Raw genomic sequence first — 24,908 nt, 5'->3', positions numbered from 1 at the left:
TCGTGCAGGCCGGGGACACCGGGCAGGGCAGGGCCCCCGCGCCCCCCGGGGCTGCCGAGCTGGGGGGGGGCGCGTGGCCTCCGCTGCGGGGCGCGGGTCACGTGTGAGGAGGGGCGAAAGTCTCGCAAAGCGGGCGGCGTGCGGCGAGTTGGGAGTTCTCGGCGCGCCGCGGGCGGCGGGAGCTCGGGCTCCGGGCGAGGCGGGGACGCGGCGAGCGGGGGCCTGGGTCCCAGACAGAGGGGGCCGCACCGAGAGTGGGAGGGAGAGAGACGGAGGACAGAGCCGCGGGGGAGACGGCTAGAGGCGGGCAGGGGAGCGACAGGGCAGAGGCAGGGGGAGACCCGCAGGGCGACGGGGACGTTGACAGACCCCGCTGGGAGAAAGCGACAGAGACACAGGGAGGCGGGAGAGACCGAAGAGAGACGGAGCAGAGAGGCAGAGACCAGAGGAGCGGGAGCCAGCCACCGGGAGCGAGGGCGGGAGGTGGCGGCTGAGCCGCCCGGCGGGAGCGGGGAGGCGACCCCGGGCCAGGAGGCCGAGGGTCGCGGGACCGGTGACCGGTGCCGGGTGCAGGGAGTAGAGCGGAGGGCGGGGGGCAGCGTGCAGTGAGACCGAGTGACAGGGAGGGAACCGCGGGGGGCGGTGGAGCAAGAGTGCCTGCGGCGGGGGCGGGGGGGGCGCGGGCGCGGTGGCCGGGCGCCCTGGGTCCCCGAGCCCCGCGCTCTGAGCCCGGGCCTGGGGCCGAGGATGCTGATGCCGAGGTGGCGCCCAGGGCGCGGCGAGTGACAGCGCTGAAAGTTGGGTGGCCCGCGGGGAGCGGCGCGGGACGGCCCGGAGGCGCCGAGACCCCGAGACCCCACGCCCAGACCGACCGGCAGCCGGCGAGGGCGCGCGGGCCGGCCGGCCGAGATCGCGGGCCGGGGGCGCCGGGACGCCCCTCTCCCCTCCCGGACGCCGCCCGCAGGACTGCGCCGGGGGATGTAGCGCCCGCTTGCCGCCTCCCGGACACTCGTCGGACCCTCAGCCCCGCGGTAAGCCGGGCGCTGTCCGTCCGTCCGTGCGTCTGTCTGGCCGCCTGTGTGTCTGTGTGTCCTGGGGCCGGGCCTCTCGCCTGCTCCGCACCTTATCCCTGACCCGGGTCCTGGCTGGCCCGAGCGCGCGTTTGGCGCGGTCCCGTGACTTCCCCGGAGCTGGTGCGCTCCTGCGCTCTGTCAGGCTGTGGGTCAGGAGCGGAGGTCTGGGTTGCAGGGAGGAAGAGAAGAGTGGGTGGAAGGTATCTTGACCTCCTGCCCTGACCATGACCTTTCCTGGCCTCCACCCACCCACAGTTGTCATGGCGGGAGCTTTCAGGCAGGCGACTGTGGCAAGATGCGTGTGGAGGGTCTCTTCTTCTCAATTCCCTACCTGCAGCCTATTTCCAAATGGCCTCTCAGTTTGACAAAAAATCCTACTTCTCAGATTTTGATCACCTACTTTGTGCCAGGCAAACCCAGGGTGGGTGGGCAGGGATTCTGTGAATGACAGGTGTTTTACAGTTTTGGAAACTGAGGCTGGGGAGAAAGGCAGAGGCTGCATTTCCCTCTGTGAGGACCCCAAGGGAAGAGCCGTCTGATGACTCCCTGAGCAGGGAGAGCGGCCCTGCCACCTGCAGAATGTCCCCCAACCACTGTCATCTACTTTCCCTCCACCCACACTCTGCCTCCAGTGCCCAGGCTGCAGGATGGGAGAAAGCAGGGGAGATGGCGGGCTGGAGGGTAGTGGTGCACGAGAGGCGGAGCGGTCTGCTGTGTGGAAAGATGGGCTCAGGAGTGGTGGAGTGACAGCACTGAGTCAAGAGAGCCGAGGACCAGAGCTGGAGGCCCGAGGGCCAGGCCTGGGTAGTGCAGAGAGGGACTCGAGCCCTGTGTGTGTAGCATCTACTCTGATCCCATGACCTCTAGGGCTTTAGGCCCAAGAGTCTTGTTGTGGCCCTGGCATGGCCTCTGATGAAGAGGGCAAATGGAAGAGAGGACAGTTGGGATGAGGCTGGTGTACAACTTGGCAGAAGTAAGAGCCTCTGGCCACCAAGAAAACCCATAGACAAGTTGGAGCCAGAAGGGCAGCGCCTGGAACCTTCTCCCCTGGACGGAAGGCTCTCGGGGGTTTCCATGCAGGGCATCAAGCCTCCCGTACCCTCCGCGCAGCCTCAGCAGTCCACTCCCCTCCCCTAGCCTCAACTTCCACCCCTGTGGAACCTCATTTCCAGAGGCCACATTCCCTGCCCCACTGACCTCCAATGGAGAGCTCTGGGCTCCATGAGCAGAAGGCTGTCCACAGGCTGGGGACATGCTGGGAGATGGGGCAAGGACTCATTTCACCTTTAAAGAGGTGTAGAGCTGATGCGGCGGAGGGGGTGTGAAAGGAACGTGGCTGCAACAGAGGCCCAGCCACTGGGCACCTTGGAGTGGAGGGGCCACCGTGGAGTGGAGGGTCGGGAGTTAGAAGGGGCATCTGGGGCTTGGAAGTTATTCCTCAAGATCCCTTGAAAAGAGCCCCTTGCAAAGAAATTTCTCCCAGAAAAAAACCTTTGAGGTGATCATGACCAAAAAGAACTAGCCATGGGTTTCTGCTGGGGTGACCTTGGGCAACTGGCTTGACTTCTCTGAACCTCAGTTTCTTCGTCTGGAGAATGGGGCTGTGTCACTGACTTCTTCAAGGCACCGAGTCGCTTACAGACCCTGTCAGGTCTCAGAGCAACGTGCAGGAGCCTGGCGCACAGTAGGTCCTTCACAGACATTTGTGGAAGGGAGAGCGGAGTAGCTCTAGGGTGCTGCAGTTAGACTCCTAGGCTTGGGATGGGAGGGAAGGGAGAGGAGCCAGGCGGGCTCCCAGGGCGGGCTGCTTCTTAATGTGGATCTGGGGGAGGCGGGGGCGAGTGCTAAGGGGGGTGTGAGGAGGAGGGGCCCCCTCTACGGGGACCACTGAGTCACGAGGACATGTAAGCGACATGACAACCAGCAACGTGGTAACCAGGAAACTAGCGGTGGGAAATGAAGCTGAGCTGTGTGGGGTGGGGGTGGGAGGGCGAGACTGGCAGCGCCAGGCGGGAGGGTCCTGGCAGCAGCTGGGCTGGCCACCCAGACAGAGGAGGTGAGGCCCCGGGCCAGCAGGTGGGCCGGGCGGAAGCAGGGGGCCAGAGTGGAGGGAGGGGACACGCCCGGGCGCGGTGGGCAGGGGGCTTCTCCACACCTCCCAGGCCCGCTCCTCTCCCCCACTCTTCGTGCCTCTCCCCCTAGGATGCCAAATTTGGCTCTTGCAATCTGTCGTCTCTTCTGAGATTGGCACCGGGACGAAAGCCGAGCGCATTACATCATCACTGCTCCTCTGCACGAGGGAGCGGGAGGGGCAGGCCCAAGCCAAGAGGCCACTGTCCTCCCTGCCCTCTGCCCACCCTGCTGGCCTCAGGTGCAGGCGCGGGGGCTTCTAGGGGCAGCTGCGGGGACCTGGAGGCAGGACAAGGCCCCCGTCTAGGGGAGATCCCCAGACCTGGGGAGGAAGCCAGCATGCCGCTGTCCCCCTGGTGAAGTGAGGCCTGTGGCGCCCAGGACCCTTCTCTGTCTTTGCTCTGCTTGCTGTGTGACCTTGGGCAGGTCCCCTCATGCAGAGGCCACATCCGTACAGAGAGCAGTTGGCCACTCAGGCCTGGGGGACTCTCCTGGTGAAGGAGCCTGTGGGGGCTGTGCTCTTCAGGGTCTGAGGAGGGAGTGGGTTCTGCGTTTCCATCCCCGTGACCTGGAGCAGCGAGTGGCTTCACTTCATGACCCCCTCTCCTCCTCTGAAAAGTGGGGATGGTGGATACTCTAGGCACTAGATAGGACGGAGGGCACAGGAGGGTGGACATGGCCCTGAACCGGCAGATGAGCAGGAGCCACACTGGTGGGCCCCTGGGTGGAGACGGGGGCAAGCAGCCCAACCATTGCTGGGGTTGGGGAGGCAGGGTGGGGGGGTCTTCAGCCAGACCCACGGCCTGAGCTTCTGTCGGAGATCTGATCCCTCCTTTTACAAAAGTGGAGACTAAACCCAGAGGGGGACGTGGGTCCCTGAGGGTCACAGTGATGGTTTGAGGGCAGAGGTGACAGAGCTAAGGCCTGAACCCAGGGCCCCTGGCTGCCAACCCCCTGGAAGCAGAGAGGAGCTGCATGGTTCACGGGGACAGCTCTTACCAGGAGCTCTCCATCCCCACCCTCCAGATCCCCATCCTGCTATCGTGGGTCTGCTTGGTCTGTCTGAGGACCCCTGTCAGGCTCATTTAGAGCCAGTTTCAGGCAGTCTCTGGCAGGAACAGGCTGGATGTGGGGTGAAGCTAGAAGGTTATGGTCCATTCTAGAAAATTCCTAGAACTAGAGACCAAGAAAAATGGGGAGTAACTATAGACGTTTGGTGAAATAGTGAGCTCCCCATTCCCAGGCCTATGCAAGTGGAACCAGGGATCTTGGCCTTGTGACTCCTGCTTCATGGGCAAGGTTGAATGACATCCCCACCTCCAAAACCCTAGGAGTGTTTGATGTTCTCAGGAGGAGAAGGGAGGTAGCGCCCTTCACTTCCACTCTTCCCAGCTAGTGAAGCCATGTTCCTCCCCAGGCACCGGGCTAGGAGCTTCTGCAAATTCTCATCTAGTCCTCCCAGCAACCTGCACTGTTGATTTAATATCCTGATGTTACAGATGGCAAAGCCATGGCCCAGAGAGTCTATGTGATCTGCCCAAGGTCACACAGCAAGAAAGTGCAAAAGAGCCTGAATTTGAGCTTAGAAATTAGTTTTCGGAGGTTGTCTTTGGGGCTTCCCTGGGAAAAAGAGTGGAAAATATTCCTCCTCTGTGCTGGGGCTTGGCAGGAGATGGATGGTCTAGTCGCCCCCACAGCCTGACACCCCCTCAGGGAACCTCTGGGGGCTCCGTTCTGAAGACACAGACATGGACTGGAGGGGACCACTCATCCCATAAACGGGAAGACTGAGGCTCAGACAAGAGATAACCTACCCAGAGGGGTCCAGTGTTAGATTTCGGCCAGGGGCTCTGTTCCCTGCATGAGTGGGCAAGAAGGGGCCTTTGGGTTGATGAGGACTTGAGATGTGAGGCTGGGGTCACAGAGGGAATGGTTCCAGACTAGGACTTGGGGCAGAAGAACCAGGCTCTGAGAACAGAGAGAGAAACTAGCAGGGACAGCACCTCTGTCCTCCTTGTCCTGTCCCCAGGGCCACCTGCTATATCAGTGTCATATGGCTCGGTGAGGTCAGGGGAAATTGAGTGTGGAACCTGCTCGAGAAGAGATGATCTTGGAGACAGCAGCCTTGGGCTCTCTGTGTGACCTTAGGTCAGTCCATCACCCTCTCTGAGCTTGGTCTGCCCATCTGTATGACAAAGAATCTGGAAGGAAGGACCTGTTTCCAACAAGTCGCTGCCATTGGGCTGCTGTCTCAAAAGGCCCCTCCCCTGCAGACCCTGGGCCCTGGCAAAGGGGCGGTCAGGAATCTTGGGGGTTGGCGTAACCTTTCAGCCTCCCGGGCGCGCAGCCCTCCTCGGTGTGGGGGATCTCCAGCACGGCCTTCTTCTCCTTTTCGTCTTTATTTTTCTCCTGCTCCCTCTTCCCCTGGCTACGTGGGCTGATCGCTGCTCAAACTTTTAATTCAGATGGTAATTGAAATAATAATATGGGCCGAGGCCTCTGTGCTTGTGACGCCGCAGCTGGCGGAGCTCCTCTATGAATAGCGCTTGACTCACAGGCGCGCTCCTGCAGGCGGCGGCGCGCGGGGGGTGGGCAAGTGTGCGCGGTCGGGGAGGGGGGGCTAGCGCTCCTGCCCGCTCGGTCCCCAGCCCCCACCGCAGAGGTCTGAGCCCGCGCCGCCTCGGCAGTCTGCCCTCTGGTCCCTGGGCCCACCTGGAGGACCGAGGGCACAGGTGGCACTTCTGATTCGTAGCAGGGGACACTGAGGCTCGGGAGGCGGGAAGCAGGCAGAAAGCACCCGGGCCCATTTCTGAACAGGTGGGTTTTGCCTGATTCTGAGACCACAGTTCTTGATTAGGACACACGGGCCAGGGAGACCCGGGAGGGTTTGCAGGGAAGAGGCCCCTGCCTCTGCCTCCCATCCCGGCCTCCGCCTTCTCACAGCCTCCTCCCAGCTTGCAGGCCTGAGCACACAGCTCCCAGGGCTGCTGGGATTGCTGTAGTGAGTGCTTGGTGACAGGGTGACAGGGAGGTTTTCTTGGGGTTGCTGCTGGTCTTGGGTCACAGGGCTCCATGCTGGGCTTCAGATCCATGAATTCACTTAATCCTTCCAGCGCCCTCGGATCAGTTGAGAAAACCAAGGCTTAGCAGGAAGCCAGGGTGGCCCCAGTCCCTGGGCCAAGACACACACACACCCTTTGTCCTACCCATGTGCCCACCTCCAGCCACCCTGGGCCCCTCCATTTAGCCTCTCCCAGCCTGGCCTCCCCTCTCTCCCTGGGAAAGTTCACCTGCCCTTGCCTTGGGGTCCCTGGTGCCAATAGTTGGCAGGTGGAGGTGGGGAGCCCTGAGGACCCTGTCTGTCACGGACAGCTCGTCCTTGGTGTTCAGACCCAGCAGAAGCTGTGCAGAGAGAAGGCAGCGTTGTCCTGGTGACCTACCAGCTGGGAGAATTTGTGTAGGCCACCTAAGGGACCCATGGAGGACAGGGGACTGGAGTGCTGCTAGACAGACAAGCCCCCGGGACTGGAATGAAGAAGAAAACTCTCCCCCGCTCTACCTGGCAGCCCCCATCTCCTCCTGCAGCTATCTTTTCTCCAGAACCTCTCTTGGGAGATGAAACAACAGCTCAGAGACCCACAGGGGTTTTCCCAAGGTCACACAGCAGTGGTGGCAGGACTGAGGCCAGACCTGAGCCCATGGCTCTTCCCAACTCCTCTGCCTCCTGACAGCCCCCAGGGGTGCTGACACCCTCCTCACTCTCTAGGACAACCCTGTATCTCTGGGGATTACAGGAGGAGACGAAGGGCTGGACCTCTGAGCGCCCCCACACCCCCATAGGAAAATCAGGATTAGAGAGAGGGACAGGGACAGGAGCAGCATGTCCCATCAGCAGGGGGAAGGCGCTCAGCCACCCACCCACCCCACAGGATGCTGACTAGTCTCTCTGGGAAGCTCGCTGTACTCTGGGGGGGCAGGGAGCACCTATGGGGTGGTGGCCCTGCACTGGCTCTGCCCTTAGGTTGTCCTCTCCATTGCCAGAGCCCACCAGCTCTGCCGGGCCTCAGGGCCATCTGGGCAAGACAGAGAGGAGGGGACTGAGCTGTGGGGAGCGGACCCCCCCTTCCTGTTAGGAGGTGGGGGCCCAGGGCAGGGGGCTTTTCCAACCTGGAGTTGGTGGCAGAGGTGGCACCAGGCTTCCCCCTCAGGCCTCTGGGCTCCTCTGTGAGGTCCTCTCTCACCCACACAGCAGTTTTCTCCCCACCCTGAGCCCAGCCTCTAGGAAGCTCTCCTGCCCCTGTTGCCTGAGAGCAGCGCGGGGCCTCTCACATCAAACAGATCAGCATTAGGGGACCCCAGAGGCCACACAGGGGAGGGCAGGCACAGACAGGAGGGGCAGCCCACCTCCTCTGCCCCACCCAGCTTCTCTGGCCTCAGTAGTCCCTGCTGAGGGTCTAGGTTCAGTCCAGCCACACCCCTGAAAGACTGCCACCTTGGGGACGTTGTCACCTCTCGGAGCCTGTATCCCTGCTCTGCAGGTGTGGGCCTGGACCCGTGTCTGAGGGTTGCCAGGGATGTTGTGAGCCCCGGAGTCTCTGAGTGCATGGTGGCCCAGCCACTCGGGGGGCCACTGCTGGCTTCCAGCCCTCAGCCTCCCTGCACCACCTGTCTTATCAGGGGATGGCTTGGATGTCACCTCCCTGCTGAGCCCCAACCTCTCTCCCCTCCTTCTACCTTGGGTAAGGGGGTGGGGCGAGCCCAGCACCGGCTCCGGGCCATGCAGCTGTGGATCCCAAGGCCACCTGACCTTGGAAGAGTATCCCTCTGGCTGGGCTCCAGGACTGTCCCCTAGCCATCAGGGAGTAACTGGGCAGCCAGAAGGAGAAGGACCCAGGCAGGGCAGAGAGGCCTGTGGCCACAGGCTGGAGCTGTCCCAGGTCCCTGAGGTCAAGGCCAGGGCGGGAGTCAGGCTGCCATGGCGGGGAGTCACAGTTGCCAGAGACACTGATGGCAGGGCCTCGCCCAGCAGTCCAGTGGGAACGGGGGCAGTCCCTGTCCAGGATGGGGGAGGCCGCTTCTGAAGGGTCCCTGCAGGGGACAGCGGAGAGTTCTAACCGGGCCGGGTGAGGGACTGGACCTGGAACCCGCACAGCCTCTGTTCTCTGGTGGCCGTGTGGACGTCCTGCGAGCCCACGGTCTGACCGTCTCCTTCATGGCCTCTGTCCCCTCTGGTTGGGCCCCAGAGCCCTGTCACAGCCCTTCTGAGGGGCCACTGAGGACACAGGTGTTGGTCCGTCGTTGGGTTGTAGAATTGATTTAATGAGTTGTGCTACTTATTTTTTGAATAAAATAAAAAAAAAAGAGAACACTTCAAAACACTACGCAGGTAGTGAGGACAAGTATTATTTTGGGAGGCTCTTGTTTCAGAGATATATACATGATATATATTGTATAATTGGTTAATATTATATATATTAACATATTAAGTAGCAATCAATAGCAAACAACTTGTTTGCTTTCTTTCTGGGTTTTGGTTAAAGAGTTTGAAAGGACCGGAAATCCCAAGGACTCAGGAGGCTGAGGCAGGAGGTTAACAAGTTGGAGGCCAGCTTCAGCAACTTAGTGAGACCCTGTCTCAAAGTAAAAAAATCAAAAGGACTGGGGATGTAGCTCAGTGGTAGAGCACCCCTGGGTTCCATTTTTAGTACCAAAAACAAAAAAGTAAAGAAAGACTTCGAAGTCGCTGCCGGTATAGGAACCTGAGGCAGCATTGATTGGAGGCTCAGGTGCACAGGCTGATTCCTGGATGCTGGGTTCCAGGAATTTCAGGAAGACCCTGTTCTGCCCCCAGAGGCCCCTCCAGCTGCCCCAGGGGCCCCAGGCACCCAAGCTCAGCTCCTCCTGTTATCCGCCCACCTGGACCAAATTCCCCACTCACTCTGTTGGTTAGTCCTGTCCCACAAAGCTTCTGTCCCCATCCCTGGAGCTTCCCCTGGGGGTCCAGGTCAGCCCTGCATCCTCCTGGGACCTGCTGCCTCAGCTCCTGGCTCCTGAACTGACTCAGGACATTTACACATGGAGCTAGCAAAGCGGTGCTGTGTCTTATTCTCTTCCCTCAGCACATAGTAGGTACTCAATAGATATTCATTCAACAATTATTTACAGAGCCCCTCCAAGGCACAGCTTGTGCTGTGTTAGGGACACGCCAGGCGGGAGGGCAAATGCTGCACCAGCTCGGGACACATTTCAGGTGGTGAGTGAATGAGTGGGGGTGGCTGGAGGTGGAGGGTCTCTGGCCCCAGAATCCGGGGAGATGGTCAGAAGTGACAGCTGAGCATGTGCGGTAGGCTCGCTGTTGGTGACAGTCTCCTGGCTGTGCCGTGGGGTGCTGGGGCTGGAGCAGGGGCTGGCCAATCCTGCCACCCTCTCTGGCCTTCCTGGGGCCTCTGTTGGGCCCTGTCCCACAAAGCTCCTGTCCCCGTCCCTGGAGCCTCCCCTGGGGATCCAGGACCTTGAGCCTAGGACAACTGGGAAGAAGCCAGTGTTCGGTGGAGGAGAGGCCCGAGGCCCCACATGTCCGGTCCATGCTCCCCGCACTCAAGGCCACTCTGCTGTGTCCAGTGGCACAGAAGGTCTCTTTCTGGTGTCTGCTCAGAGCCACCTCCACTGAGAGGTGCTCCCTGACTACATGTCAAAAATAGCTTCTCCTTAGTCCCATTCTGTGACATGGCCCTGCTCAGGCCCTTCAGGGAATTATGACAAACTCCAAGTATCTCGGGTCCCTGTCAATTGTCAGATGTTTGCCTGGCTCTGGGGCTGGGAGAGGCAGAGCGGGGGTCCATGGCCCGAAGGACCTGGAGAGGGGGTCGGCTGGGTCGCGAGGGCAGGAGGGTCAGGAGACGCAGGGCCTCTGGGTGCAGAGGTTTGAGTGGACCCCGTGTGGGAGGGCCCTGGAGGAGCCTGGAGAAGAGAACTCAGCCCGCAGCACAGGCAGCTCAAGAGGAAGGGCGTGGTGTGGGGGACAGGAAGGAGGCCTGAGTGGCCGCATGGCTGGGAGGGCAGGTGAGGTCGGAGCAGCTGGACAGGCCGGGGCCCATCCTGAGGGCGTGGGCAGCCCCGGGGCCAGAAGTCCCCAGTCCCAGGGGCCGTGGGCATTTCTGGGTGGTCACATGACCAGGTCCAGCCCCAAGGTCCCCTGCTGTGGCGCGATGCCAGCAGCTGTGTCTGGCAGGTGTGGCCAGGGCCGAAGCCAGCACCAGGCTCTGGGTGCCCTGGCTCAGGGGGTGTCAGGCCTGGGCGGTCCCCGGAGGGTCCCAGGCTGAGTGGGGGAGGCCTCGCTTTCTCTGGGTCGTGCCGGGCTCGCCGCAGCCCTGAGGGCCAGCGGACACCCGGAGCAGGAGCAGGGTGCCCTGCCCGGGGTAGAGCCTGGCTGGGGGTATTCTAAGCCGCAGGACTGGACGAGATCACAGGGTGGACTGCAGGGAAGACTCGGGAGGTGGATGGTGGTGGCGATGGCCAGGGCTGCCCCTGGGCTCAGGGTGGGAGAGTGAGCGCGAGCCCCAGGCTCCATCAGGTGGGGGCTCAGAGGAGCACTGGAGGGCCCAGGGGAGCATGGGAGGTGAGGAGAAGGGGGCGGGTCCTCCCCTCCAAGAAGAGCTTCTGCGGTTCCCAGTTTACCAACCCCTGTCTCCCTGCACATCTGTGCAGTGCGCCTTTACAGTGGGCGTTCTTCTTCCCCACTTTAGGGATGTGACTCAGAGAGGTTAACGCATTTCCCCCATAGCCACACAGCCCGGTGGAGTGTTCTCGGACTTTTTGGGGTCATAGTCCTTGTTGGGGACCTTATGAATGTTATGACCTTTCTCTGAAAAATACACATATGTATGCACCAGTTTTAAAACTTTCCCTATATATTTTTTCCATAGGTAATACATTCATATGGTTCTAAAATTAAAAAGACACAAACGAAAAAACAGTGAGGATTCTTCCTCCCACCGGTCCCCAGCCACCTGCTTTCTCCCTGGAGGCAGCCCATGCCACCAGTTTCCTGGGTCCCCATCCAGAGACAAGCAAATACGTGTGTCTATAAATTTCCTTCCCTCCGTTTTTACACAGCGGCAGTACTCTACTCGCTGTTCATGACTGTTGCCTTTTTCACTTAAAATACATCTTGAAGACCCACATGGCTGCGAGAGTCCCTCCCTGTTCTGCGCCTGTGCGGCGGCCGCTCGCGGTGGGCACGGGCGGCTTCCCAGCTGAGCTGCAGAGCTGGGCTGCCTGGCACCAGGTGCAGGGGTCTCGGGCTGGGGCTCCAGGGGGCACGGAAACCCCAACTGCAGTGCCCACTCCCCCTACGCCCCAGGCCTCCCCTTCAGGTGGCACCCCTGGGACATGGGTGCATCTGTGAATGGGGGCAGCAGCTCCCACTCCCCAAGCTCTGGGGGACCCCGCTGCCCTCCACCAGCAGCCCCAGCTCCTGGAGCCTTGTTTGCTGGGAGTCAAGGGCATGGCAAGGCTTGGGGACAGTGACACTGCTCCCCTCCCCCTCCCTGGGCTGGCTGCAGGGGTGGGGCAGACGGCTGCTGTGCCCAGGTCACCTCTGCTCCCGCCCCCTGCAGTCCAGCCCAGCAGGGTTCCTGCACCCCAGGATTTTCCAGCCTTCTGCCTGGGGGCTGGGAAGGGAGGGCTCAGGTGGTCTGGGGGGGGCAGCCACACGGTGCTGCCTGAGTCTCCCCTGGTCTCCGAGGCTGCCCCAGACCCCTCTCCTGCTCTGAGATGGGGTCCACTGAGACCCTTTCCTCTCCCCTCAGTAAGCTTCTCACCACCATCCACTCAGGTGTTCTCCCGACTCTGCCCAGCACTCAGGGAGGCCCAGATCTGACATGGGGGGGGGGACAGCTCCATCTGGACCGCCAAAGCCAGAATCCTCCCTCTGAAACCCAGTCCTCTTCATCTTCTTCCATCATCCATGGCTTTTGACACTGCCACTCCCCTTACCCACATCCCACTGCCCATCTAGATGTCCCCACATAAGCTGGGCATGGTGGCACAGGCCTGTAATCCCAGCAGCTCAGAAGGCTGAGGCAGGAAGATTGCAAGTTCAAAGCCAGCCTCAGCAACTTAGCGAGGCCCTAGCAACCCAGCAAGACCCTGTCTCTAAATAAAATACAAAAAAGGGCTGGGATGTGGCTCCGTAGTTGAGTCCCCTGGGTTCAATCCCCAGTACCAAAAAAAAAAAAAAAAACCAACCCAGAATGTCCCTGCACCCCTTCTCTTCTCTATGGATCCACGGCCACCATCCCCACAGCTCCAAGCCACCACATCACCTCCTCACAGTCCTCCTGCCTCCACTGTGCCCCATAGAGACCAGCCTAGGACACTTTGTCACAGTGATGTGCCCCAAGCCCTGGATGCTGCAGAGCTCAGAGGACAAGGACAGAGGGTCTCTGCGACAGTGCTGGGAATTGTTGGGTCCTTTTCTTTGCAGTGCTGGGGATGGAACCCAGGCCCTCACACTCCTGGGCAAGCACTCCACCACTGAGCCCAGCCCCAGCCCTCTTTTAATTTTTCATTTTAGGCAGCATCTCACTGAGTGGCCCAAGATGGCCTCAAACTCGCCATCCTCCTGCCTCAGCCTCCAGAGTAGTTGGGAGTACCTGTGGCAGGTGGAGCACCACATGAGGCTGGGATGTGTTGTTTCTCAAGTCTGTTGTCACATACCCAGGGATTATGGTTTTAGTCCTTATTTCTATTTTTCTTAAAGTTGTCACATGAAAACTTAAAAGAACAGACCTGGCAAAATCCAGCCACCTGCCTACCCGCTCCCCATGCGCTGGGGGATGACCCCCGGCCCACCACCTCCACCTCCAGGCCCTCACCCTGGGCAGCTCTTCCTCTTGCTCACTTCACTGCTGCGACTGGGCCTCTGCAGATTCTCACAGCACCCAACTTCTTCTGGAATGTTCTACACCCCATTTTCCACCTATACATATATTTCCCTGACCGACACCCACTTACCACTGCGTCTCAGCTGACTTCCAGAGACTGCATCAGCCAGAGCACCCCACCTTCCCTCTCGTCTCACACCACGATGTCCCTCCACCAGCGTAACCTGGCTATTCATTGCCCGCCCAGACCCTCCTGCCCCTGGAGCATCCTCCGGCTGATACAGAAGCTGGGCGGGTCCAAGGCCTGCACTGATCCCCAGCAAGCGTGCAATCAATAGCGACCTAAGAGGCAGCTTTGGAAGGGAGGCTGAGCAGGCCCCCGGGGGCCACGAGGAGGCAGGGATACCTGAAGCCCCAAGTGTGTTCTGGACAAGAGACGCCTCTAGGAACCCCTTTACCATCCAGTCCCTATAGGAGAGAGGGCACAGGCATTTGGGGCGGCCGCTTTATGGGGTAATGACCTCTCCATCAAGGGCAGAGGCCAGCAGGGCGCCCTGTGTGTGGGAGCAGGAGGCCTCTGCGTCTCCGCCTCCAGCTCCTGCAACTGGCCCTGACAAGGAGGCCTCCTGGACACCCCAGGGAGCCTGGTTCAGCCTGCCCACCTGCCCCGCATTCTCTGTCTGGGAGGTCAGCAGGGCAGAGTGGGGGCAGAGCAGGGGAGTGGGCCAGTTCCATCACTGCTCTCAGAGCCTGTGTGAAGCCCAGACTTGCCTGTGCCCAGGCCCTGGCTGGACCTCAGATCAGGAATCTGCCTCCTGGCTCCAGATTGTTTTTGTGATCCAGCTTCTCCTTTCCCAGTACAACGGGTGTCACTGAACCCAGCACATAGTAGGTCATGTTTATCAAACGGAAGCAGACGAGTGGGTGACAGTGTCTTTTCAAGGCAGGAGGAAGCATGCCTTGGCAGTTTCCTGGTGCCAGCTGCCAGGATCCAAGTCCTGGTTCTACCACGTATGAGCTGTGTGACCTTGGGCAACCTCTCTGTGCCTTGGTTATCCTACTTCTAAAATAGGAATGATAACAGTACATTCCACTGAGGTCACTGTGAGGATGTAGAAATCGATCGTCGTGAGCACTCAGGGCAGCTCCACACACAGTATGTTTGTGCTCAATGCTCAGCTGCTCAGAGTAGATTCTGCAATGTCACAGGGTTCGTCGTAGGGGAGGGGCAGGTATGCAGAGGGATTTCAGGGTCCAGAGGAAGGTGTGGGGGGAGGAACAGCGTTTGCTGAGCACGCACTGTGTGGCTTGTACTTTTGTGACAATCTGCATCTGACCCTCAGGACAGCCCACAGGTAGGCACTGCTATGCTCTTTCCTAAGTGGAGACCCGGAGTCCCACAGAAGTCGAGAGCCTGCCTGCGGGCGGGACTGAGCCCAGTTCTGGGTGATTCTGAGGCTACCGTCCTGCCCACTTGCTCCCTAGTGCGGTGCTGGAGGACCACCCCGGCAGGAAGGTGTGGTTGGGTGCGGGGGTTCCGGGACATTGCCTCTGAGACCCTGGGGAGGAAACCCAGAGGACAGTTCAGCCCTGGAGAGATTCGCACCTGGCCCATCACCCACTCTGTGCTGGGCACGGGACACGCCCAGTCCAGGTGTTCCCCTGTGACCGTGGCAGTGAGCTCTACTATTAGCTTTACCTACCGATGAGGTGCGCAGGGAGCCGAGAGGTCAAGGGGCCTGCCTGAGGCCACCAGGTGGAAAGTGGCACGGAGATGGGAGACTTGAAGCCACCACGCTGGGAGGGGGACGAAGCAGCTCTTAAGATGCATGTGGGGGGCTGTCAGATCCTCAGGGTGTGAGGAGCAGGACCGGGTGTTGAGTATGTGGGGACAATTTCCCCTGCGAATAGCTTTGTCCCCAGCCCCCCCTGGCACTTTGCAGGGTGCAGCTCAGCTGCCTGGGGCCTTGGGCCCCACTTTCCCTGAAAAGACCCACACATTAGAGTGGACAGGGGCCCCCTGCCCTGGGGCTCAGGTGAGAGACCTCAGACCTGGAGTTGGGACAGTCTCCGTGCCCTCGAATGTAGGGAGACGAGTCGATGGTGACACTGTTTCCCACCCCCAGAGAGAGCTTCCCCCCCCCCAGGACCCTCCTGGGTGCAAGGAGTTTCCCTGTGGCCCTGCCCACTGCCCTGTGCCCTCCCTTGGGAGAGTCAGCATCCCCTCCAGCTGGGGGCTTGGGGATGGGTGGGCTGGGGCCACCTTCCTGTGCCCCAGATCCTGCTGAGCGCTGGGCTGTGTGGCAGCTTCCCACCCTCTGACCAGGGACGGATATGGTCCCCTATTTTGAGGACAGAGAAGGGCCCCTGGCCAGAGCACCCTCAGGTGGGGCCAGGACTAGAAGGGCTGTCCGTGGCCCCGGCACAGTTCCTAAGTCACCATCGCCATCACCCCCGTCACTGGCAGGTCTCTGTAGGGCTGCGGGTGACACCAGCTCCATCTTCAGATGAAAACCTGCGGCCGGGGAGGTGCTCGAGGGGAGCCCCAGGGCCAGGCCTGGCCACCCCACCCAGACATGGGCACGTTGGTGCCCTGAGGTTGGTCAGAAGCCGGGTGGAGAAGGACAGCCAGGGCCCGCAGTGCGGCCAGGGAGGGCCACTGGGAACCTGGAGGGACACGCAGGGCCTGAGGGGAGCCCGTGAGGGGCACAGGACGGCAGGTGAAGGGGCCGAGGGCGGAGTGTGGAGACTGGGCGAGGAAGACAGTCCCACTTGTCACGTGAGCTGAGTGTCCCTGGGGCTCAGCACCTCCCACCTCTGTGGCCAGCGGCTCCTCAGCTGGGGAGGGTGTGACCACCCTGTTGTGGCTGCAGTAGGTGCTTAATAAATACTCGTGAGGCCAACAAGGAACGCCACCATGTTTCGTGGAGAGAGACCCTGCCTGGCACGAAGTGGGCCCTTCCCGATTGTCCTTGCTCTGAGAGAGGCTTCCACTGGGCCCAGGCTGAGCCGCGTGACCTGGGGCGGGTCACGTCACCACATCACTCGCCCGATTGTCGCACCTCAAAGTGCAGTAACAGGGACCTCAAAGGATCAAAACTGGCGGGATGGAGTGTGGGGAGGGCTGGGGCCACTGTCTGGACCTGTGCCACTGTACCATGTGTCTCACGGGTGGGGACAGTGCAGAGAGGGAGGGGTGCCCATGAGGACCACCAGGTTTCTGGGACCCAGGGTCTGCCGGGATGTTGACTTTGCTTTTACAAATGGAGTTGTGGACATGGAGGGGGCCTTTAGTGTCATTAAGTCCCAGGGAAAACCTAAGAAGTGACAGGAGCCGGGGGTCTTCTGCCTCCTGTCCACCTGCTGGCAGGTGGGGCCTGGCCCGGCTTCCTCCTCAGACGGGTGGGAAGCCGGGTGCCTGCACTGCCAGCCCTGTGGGTCACCTCCACGTCCCCCCCCCCAGGGAACAAGCTTCCTGTGGCAGTTGTCAAATAGCTGTGCCACCTGGGACACCGCGTGGCTCTGCTCCAGGCCTCAGTTTCCCTCCTTGTCCGGTGGGATCTGGACTCGCTCCCGGGCTGGGGCGTGGGCAGCAGAGTAGAGTGAACAGGGAGCCCAGCTCGGTTGTGGCTGGCGTCACGTCCGTCTCTGGCCCAGGAAGGATGTTCCGTTTTAAGACCAGCCAGCTTCTGCTGTCACCTCGTTTCCCAAAGAACCTTGCCCCTGAGGATCCAGGATGCCACCTTGGAATGGGGACAGTGGCTCCACTGTCCTGAGCTTCCTTTAGCCCTGGGCTAGCCACCTGCACCCAGGGGTTTGGGAAACCCTGGGTCACCTCTGCTTCTATCCCTGTCAAGCTCCGTGATGCTCCAAAACGGCAGGGACACGCCTAGGAGGATGCGTAGCCGCAGGCCTGGGGGGGCACTGAGGCCAGGAAAAGGAGGGGCCTGTTTGAGGTCAGGCCACAAGGCAGTGGCAGAGGGCCGGCCTCCCTGACCCGGGGCCTCCACCCTCTCAGGCCAGGGAACAAGCCAGCTCGGGGCTTCCAGAAGACGTGTTTAATGGCAGGAAACTCATTACCTACATCAGAGGCTCCAAGTCAGCGCCGGTCCTGTGTCCCTTCCTGTCATCTGTGCCCCTTTTGCACCACGTGGTCCTCTCCAGGAAGCCCTGGGTGGCCAGGAAAAGAAACGCTGGCATGGCCCTGTGATGTCACCTACAAACACAAGGCCCGGCTGGTCCTCCTCACTTTTTGGTGAGGTGGGCGCTCCACCCTCACTCTAGCAGGTGACCATCCTGCTAAAGAGGTCCGCGGTGGCCAGAGCGGTTGCTTAGTTGAGCAGGTGGCTGCAGACGGGGTTTTCAGGAGGCTGGGGAGTCTCAGCGAGGGCGCAGGTCTGGGGAGGTGACTTCCCCCTTTGGGAGCCTTGAGGACCCACCCAGGCCCCCACAGAAGGGGGGAGCTGCTTTGGCCTGGAGAGGGGCCAGAGCAAGGGGTGAACTGAGCCCCGAGCTACACTGGGGGCCACAGGAGGTGAGGATCAGGGCCTGGGGGTGAGTGGCCAAGCTGGGGTGAGGGTTTCCTGTGTGGACTCAGCGCCTGGGACTGGCCCTGCCTGGGCTGGCTGAGGCTCCCTCATCTTCACTCACTAATGGGAGCAGTGGCCAGGGCTGGGGAGGGGAGGCCCTCGCACACAGCCACGGGGCGGGGATGGCTCCTCAGCCTCTGTTCCCAGGACCCCTCCCAGAGGGCAGGAGCCCGCCAAGAGGCCTCTTCTGCAGTGCCAGGTGAGCCACCACGTCAGGAGCCATTTCTTCTGGGCGAGGGCCAGGGGGACTCGGCAGCCTGGCCTGTGCTCAGCCCGGGCAGGACCCTCAGCCTGTCTGGAGCTCAGGAGCTGCATCAGGGCAAGGCCTCCAAGCCTCGTTCTCTCTGCTTCTCCTGCAGGGATGTGGGGACACGCCGGGGCCTGTTGGGTGCCCGGTCTTCCCTGGCCCAGGCCCAGCGCCCTCCTGGGAGGAGATGGATGAGGCCAAAGGGCCCCCCTCCCAGGGCTCTGAGCAGGCCTCCTGGAGCGGCCACCGGCCCCACTCGGGGACCCTCAATGCAAGTGCTTTCCGCCTCTGGACCTCCCCAGCCTCAGGTGTAAAACAAGGGTCTTGAACTCCGTGACCTTGTACACCCCCAGCTGTGTGTGTGTGTGTGTGTGTGTGTGTGTGTGTCTGAGGAGGGCAGAGGCCAGGTGGGGAGAGGCCGGGGAAAGAAGACCTTGCTGAAAACTGGGCTTTTGAACCAGAAGCACAGGTGGCCTCCAGTCCCCCAGGCCACCACCTGCAGCCCTTGCTTTTGTGCCTTTGGGGAGGTGACAGTGAGAACCTGGGAGCCTAGTGATAGTCAGGACCTCCGAGGGGCCAGTTTGCCTAGGGGCCGTTCCCACAGGCCCTCCTGGGTCTTAGAATGCTGGGCTTGCTGGTTCCATTTTCCAGATGAAGAAGCAGGTTCAGAGCGGTCGATGTCCTGCCCGGGTCCCACGGTGGGGCCGATCTGGGACTTCCACCCAGAACTGTGGGCCCAGGGAGTTCCTGGGTGGGGTGGGGAAGGGAGAGGAGCCAGGGGTCGGGTGGGGTGGCCACGGGGCGGGGTGGAGGCTGGGCTCAGTCTCCCTGGACAGGGAGAGGGAGTTTCTCGGGGGAGAGGCAGCCTCTGAAGCTGTTGATCTCTAAATTATAGCGTTGGCGCGCTCCAGTTGCTGTGGCAACCGAGTTGTCCTGAACCGGGGAAGTGTATAAACATTGCCACAGATGCACAATTAGATCAGGAAGAAGAATAGAACAGAAAATAGAAACTCCCAGCCTTATATAATTCTGGGCCAAAATGTTATCAGGAACCCAGGCTGGGCCCTGGCCCCGGCAGCCCCAGAGCACCAGGGCAGGCCCAGCTCTACTCTGGGCTCCGATGGCAGGGCTGGGGATGGGGGGCAGAGTGTCTGCTCTGGGGGCCCAGCTGCTGTGTCTGCCACCAGGGTAGAGGGGATGATGGGCCTCCTTCGCTGAAACAGCTGGGGACAGTGACAGGCCAGCCTGCCTGTCACCAGCTCTGGGGAAGCGGGAAAGAAGGAGCCTGGCTTTAACTTCTTGGGTCTTGTGAGGTAGGGTTTCTTTTTTTTTTTTTTTGGTGGTGCTGGGGATGGAACCCAGCCCCTCACACATGCTAGGCAAGCGCTCTACCCCTGAGCCACAACCCCAGTCCTTTTCATTTTCTTTTGAGACATCTAAGAGTTACTGAGGCTGGCCTCGAATGTGCCATCCTCTTGCATCAGCCTCCCCAGTCTCTGGGATTGTGGGTGTGTGCCATCAACCCAGCCCAGGCAGGGGTTTTGACCCCCATTGCTGTCCCCAACCCACATGGGCACTGAACTTAAGATGTGAATCTCCAGGGACATCAAATAAAACACAGACAGAAACTTTACCTTTAAACAAGCTTCAGGACAGCTTCTCCACTCTTGGCCTCAGGCTCCCCAAATGGGAGAGAAAGAGAAAGTCACGAGAGGCTGGCCAGAGGGCGAGCATGTTTGGAAGTGGGCTTTTATTGGGGGGACCCTTGTTCTTAGAAAGTTCCATCCAAAAAAGGCCAAAAGGGGCAGGGTTACAAGGGACAGGTGAGTGTAATTCAACCCAAGGGGCCTACATCTACATCTCAAAGCATGCCCTCAACTTCCTGGACCCGGGCGAGATGTAGTGACTGGTCAAAGCCTCTCCGTTCCAGGATGGAAGGTGCAAATCATTCAGAGTGGCTCCCTACACCTCACTTTGACCCCCAAATGAGGAAATTGAAGCTCAGAGAGGGACAGTCCAGGGGCAGAGCTAGGCAGGGTGTCTGCCTCTCCTATTCTCTTCTTGGTCTCCACATCATGAATTCACTTACTCCCCAGCTGTGTTGTCTTGGGGAGGCCACTTTCCTTCTCTGAGCTACTTGAGAGCAATGATGCCTACACAGGACCAAAGCCTGGGCTTCCCATTGTTCCATCCTGACCATGTCACCTGATTTTCACCCACCACGTCCCAATAAGTGTAGAGACAGGACAGGAATCGGGCTCATTGGCCAAAAGCAACACTGAGAGAGAAGAGTTCAAGGGAAAAATCCATCAGAGGTGGGGATGCAAGTCCCAACTTTCTGATATGATGCTAACATAACCTATGACTGCAGCTGTGATGGTGCACACCTTTAATCCCAGAGCCTGGGGAGGCTGAGGCAGGAGGATCACAAGTTAGAGGCAAGCCTTAACAACCTAGTAAGACTCTCAGCAACTTAGTGAGACCTATCTCAAAATAAATTTTAAAAGGGCTCAGGATACGGCTTGGTGGTAAAGCACCCCTGGGTTCAATCCCTGGTACAAAAAAAAAAAAGGCTTATGTCTTCTCTGTCCAGTTTGGTGGCCACTAGCCACAGGTGGCTACTGAGCACTTACAACGCTAGTGCAAATGTGAAGCTGAATTCAAACTTGTGTTTCATGTTAATTAAATATGAAGAGCCACGGGTGGCCAGCAGCCAGCATACTGGGCATCACGGGAGGGTGTCCAGCCTCCGAGACACCTGGAAGTGCAGAGGGTGGATGCAAGGAGGCAACTGAGGTCAGAGCTCAGAAGAAATGGAGAGCAGAGTCAAGATGGGTATCAGGAAGCTTCTAGAACAGTGAGCAAAGCACCGTTGGGGAAGGAGGGGTACTTAGGACCTGGATCCAGGTGGCCTTGGCTTCCTGGTTGGAGATGGCCAGCCTCAGGGCCACCAGATCTGCCACCTCCAGCCTGTGGGGACGGGGGCGCCTAGTCCAGGCTTCTGTGGTGCTGAGTGTCCTTGTGCGGGCGCCCCCGTCCCCGAGCCCGGGTCCCCCCCAGGCAGCCCCTGCTCCCCAGCACCTCACCTGTCCGGCTTCTCCGCAGGCCCTGCCTCTTCCCAGGTGACCACGCCGGCCTCAGGACATGCACGGGCACAGCCGCAACGGGCAGGCCCACGTGCCCCGGCGGAAGCGCCGCAACCGCTTCGTCAAGAAGAACGGCCAATGCAACGTCTACTTCGCCAACCTGAGCAACAAGTCGCAGCGCTACATGGCGGACATCTTCACCACCTGCGTGGACACGCGCTGGCGCTACATGCTCATGATCTTCTCCGCGGCCTTCCTCGTCTCCTGGCTCTTTTTTGGCCTCCTCTTCTGGTGCATCGCCTTCTTCCACGGTGACCTGGAGGCCAGCCCCGTGGTGCCTGCGACCGGGGGCCCGGCGGGCAACGGCGGGGCGGCGCCCACGGCCCCCAAGCCCTGCATCATGCACGTCAACGGCTTCCTGGGCGCCTTCCTGTTCTCGGTGGAGACCCAGACGACCATCGGCTACGGGTTCCGCTGCGTCACCGAGGAGTGCCCCCTGGCGGTCATCGCCGTGGTCGTCCAGTCTATCGTGGGCTGCGTCATCGACTCCTTCATGATCGGCACCATCATGGCCAAGATGGCGAGGCCCAAGAAGCGCGCGCAGACGCTGCTCTTCAGCCACCACGCGGTCATCTCGGTGCGCGACGGCAAGCTCTGCCTGATGTGGCGCGTGGGCAACCTGCGCAAGAGCCACATCGTGGAGGCCCACGTGCGGGCGCAGCTCATCAAGCCCTACATGACCCAGGAGGGCGAGTACCTGCCGCTGGACCAGCGGGACCTCAACGTGGGCTACGACATCGGTCTGGACCGCATCTTCCTGGTGTCGCCAATCATCATCGTCCACGAGATCGACGAGGACAGTCCACTCTACGGCATGGGCAAGGAGGAGCTGGAGTCCGAGGACTTCGAGATCGTGGTCATCCTCGAGGGCATGGTGGAGGCCACGGCCATGACCACCCAGGCCCGCAGCTCCTACCTGGCCAGTGAGATCCTGTGGGGCCACCGCTTCGAGCCCGTGGTCTTCGAGGAGAAGAGCCACTACAAGGTGGACTACTCGCGCTTCCACAAGACCTACGAGGTGGCCGGCACGCCGTGCTGCTCCGCCAGGGAGCTGCAGGAGAGCAAGATCACCGTGCTGCCGGCGCCGCCGCCCCCGCCCAGTGCCTTCTGCTACGAGAACGAGCTGGCCCTCATGAGCCAGGAGGAAGAGGAGATGGAGGAGGAGGCCGCGGCCGCCGCTGTGGCTGCAGGCCTGGGCCTGGAGGCGGGCTCCAAGGACGAGGCAGGCATCATCCGGATGCTGGAGTTTGGTAGCCACCTGGACCTGGAGCGCATGCAATCCACCCTCCCGCTGGACAATATCTCCTACCGCAGGGAGTCTGCCATCTGACCTCCAGCCCTGCCCTCTCGCTCCTGCAAGAGCCTCTGCCTGAGGGTGGGCTGCCAGACACCTCCCCACGCTCAGGACAGAGCTGACCCTGGCTCCGTGGACCTTCTGGAGGATGGTGGGGGCTTCAGAGACGGTGGGACCCCTTCCTGCTGACTGCAGAGCCCAGCCTGGGAAGGGCCTCGCACTAGGCCGGGTTGGCTGGAGCTCCCCAGTGCCTACCACAGGTGGCTCTGGGCCGCGCCCCTCCACCCTTCCCCCCTGACCCTTCAAGGACACGCCCCCTCTGCTCTCAGAACCTTGGGGAAGGTGGCTGGACCCCTGGGGGGTGGGCACCGTGGGGTTGGGGAGGGCAGGTGTGGGGCTGGGGAGGGGGGAGGGGCGTTTCTTTTGCATGACTGTGGCCGTGCTCATGACTTTCTTTTGTAAATATCCATGAACAGAGCTGGATGGAGGCCCCAAATCCACCTCTGCTGTTTTTACCTGCAGGACCAGGAGATGCCATCCCTCTGTGCACCTCCCCCCATCAAGACTAGCCCCTCCCCACCCAGCTGGCTGGCCCCTGGGGGCCCCCAAAGACAGCCTTCTTAGTCCCTGGATGATGTGGGTTTGGGTACAGGGTCAGGACCGGGGAACCGGAGTGGCAGGATGGGGACCTGTCCCTCTCCCTCCCTGCGGTCCCTCTGGGCCCCCTGACCCAGCCCAGATTGACAATGGAGTTTGTAACTATATATTTTTAATAAAGTATATGGTCCAGTAGGGTAGGCTGGTTGAAGACGGAGGGGTGGGAAAGGGCGGGACAGGAGCTCACTGGTGAATGTGGCTGTGTGCCCCCTGGTAGCTCTTGCAGGGGCTCCATCACCTGCCATTCTCCTCCCTGGGAGTCACCGGAAGGACCTTGAGTGGGCATCAGAGAACTGGGTCTGGGCTGTGGGGCCTGGTGGAGAAGGCCCAAGGGGCCTGTGCGAGGCCCTGGGTTCCACCCCAGCACTGCACAGAAAGGGGGAACCTGGGTCTGGGTCAAAGTTTGACTCTGATTCAGGGAAGTGGGGCAGGGGCTACTCATTCACACACACACACACACACACACACACTGATAAGGCTGATGTAGGTCACTGTGGGGGGGACTGGAAACCTGGTCATCGTCCAGGCTTGGTCTCTGTCTCACTTCGGAACCCTGGGGAAGTCCCCCCTTCCTCTGGCCTTCCATGACCCTTGCTGTACCCCTCAAACTCGCGCAGTGATGATTTATTCTTTCTCGAGTTCCCTGGGTGGGCCAGAGCCGCCAACGTGGTTTCTCCCCGGCTCACTCAGGCGGCCACTGGCTGGAACGTTAGGTGAAAAGTTCCAAGTGGTGTTGCCTGGGCTCTGCGTCTCCCCCAGGGACCTCTCCTCCCCACATTCCTTCTGGCATCTGGGATGCTTCAGGAGGCAGAAGCTGCAAGGGCTCCAAGGCCTAGACTTGAACTTGTAGAGTGATGCTTCCCATGGGTCCCCTCGGCCTGTCCAGGACCCCAGGCCAAGACAGGTGCAAAGGGTGGGAGACCGCCTGCGCAGCAGGAGGGCGCGGCCTGGCACCTGGGGGGGAACCTTTGAAGGTTGGAGGCGTCCTTGGGCTGTCACTATTCCACATGCCTGTGACTGGGAAGGACCAATGCTCCGATGTCCCCGGACCTGGAACACACCCCACAGATCCAGCTGTCCCTTCTGGCCAGAGGCCAGGCCGTGGGGTGGTGAAGGGTCCTCTGAAAGCCTGCCCTCACAGGGCACCGTGGGAGCCCTTCAGGGTCCCTCCCCAAATCTCTCACCTGCTTGCCAGCTACTCAGACACTGTGGCAATTGCTCCTTTGAGGCCCGTCTCCCTGGTCACAGCAAGGTGAGCCGTGGGGACACAGGAGGGGCAGGCTAAGCAGGAGCCGAAGCCAGGACTTTCTGGAGTGCCTGGGGGGAGCGCGGGGTGGGGGAGCCCGGCTGCAGGGAGGATGCTGCTCTCTGCAAGCTGCCTGCTGGCTCAGCTCTGCTGGCTCGCTGACTCACCTTCCCTCTCCCACCTGTTCCCCTTCACAGCCCTCCCACCTGCCTCGCCTCTCCTCCCCTCTGGCAGCTCGTGCAGCAGATCCCATCTCTCCTTCCACTCTGGGCTGTGGATCACTGAGTCTGGGGGCGGGCGAAGCTCAGATATCCCAGAGCTTCTTGGAATCATGCGAAAGGCCAGCTGCAGGGGACTCGAGGGTGCCCAAGCCCTCCCCACCCTAGTGGGTGCATACTCCCTGCAGAGTCGGGAGCCGGCCACACCCACCCTGCCACCCCACTCAGTCACAGCCCCAGGGGAGAGTGGTGGGTGGCAGGGAGCAGGAAGGGGGCACAGGTGGAGAAAAGGGAGGCGAGGTGGGGGCCCGAGAGGAAGAGGTGTGGTCCCAGGGAAGCAGCAGCCTCACCCCCTCCTCACCCTGCCCCCCTTCCTAAAAGCCACCCTTCAGCACCCGCCCTGCAAGTTGCCGGAGGCTTC

The 24,908-nt window shown here is 60.8% G+C and overlaps 1 protein-coding gene across 3 annotated transcripts; it reads left to right on the top strand.

The window, feature by feature from the left end:
* The first annotated feature begins 165 nt into the window (after window positions 1-165).
* On the top strand, window positions 166-23,130 carry KCNJ4 (potassium inwardly rectifying channel subfamily J member 4). 3 transcript variants are annotated; one of them, XM_081311470.1, is made up of 2 exons: window positions 166-1,031; window positions 21,032-23,130. In XM_081311470.1, exon 2 carries the CDS (start codon window positions 21,071-21,073, stop codon window positions 22,400-22,402), a length of 1,332 nt encoding a protein of 443 aa, XP_081167596.1. In that variant the 5' UTR covers window positions 166-1,031; window positions 21,032-21,070; the 3' UTR covers window positions 22,403-23,130. The 3 variants fall into 3 exon arrangements, with proteins under 3 accessions (XP_081167596.1, XP_081167598.1, XP_081167597.1); XM_081311472.1 differs by lacking the exon at window positions 166-1,031 and adding an exon at window positions 14,343-14,445; XM_081311471.1 differs by lacking the exon at window positions 166-1,031 and adding an exon at window positions 17,523-17,878.
* Window positions 23,131-24,908: the final 1,778 nt, after the last annotated feature.

This window comes from Spermophilus citellus (genome assembly GCF_964194105.1).
Source record: "Spermophilus citellus genome assembly, chromosome: 10".
Lineage (NCBI taxonomy): Eukaryota > Metazoa > Chordata > Mammalia > Rodentia > Sciuridae > Spermophilus > Spermophilus citellus.
The sequence above is the reverse complement of the archived record's forward strand: the minus strand, read 5'-3'. Positions and strand labels throughout refer to the sequence as shown.

Excerpts from the sequence above, each read along its gene's own strand:
- KCNJ4 (XM_081311470.1), top strand. The coding sequence starts at position 21,071 with ATGCACGGGCACAGCCGCAACGGGCAGGCCCACGTGCCCCGGCGGAAG.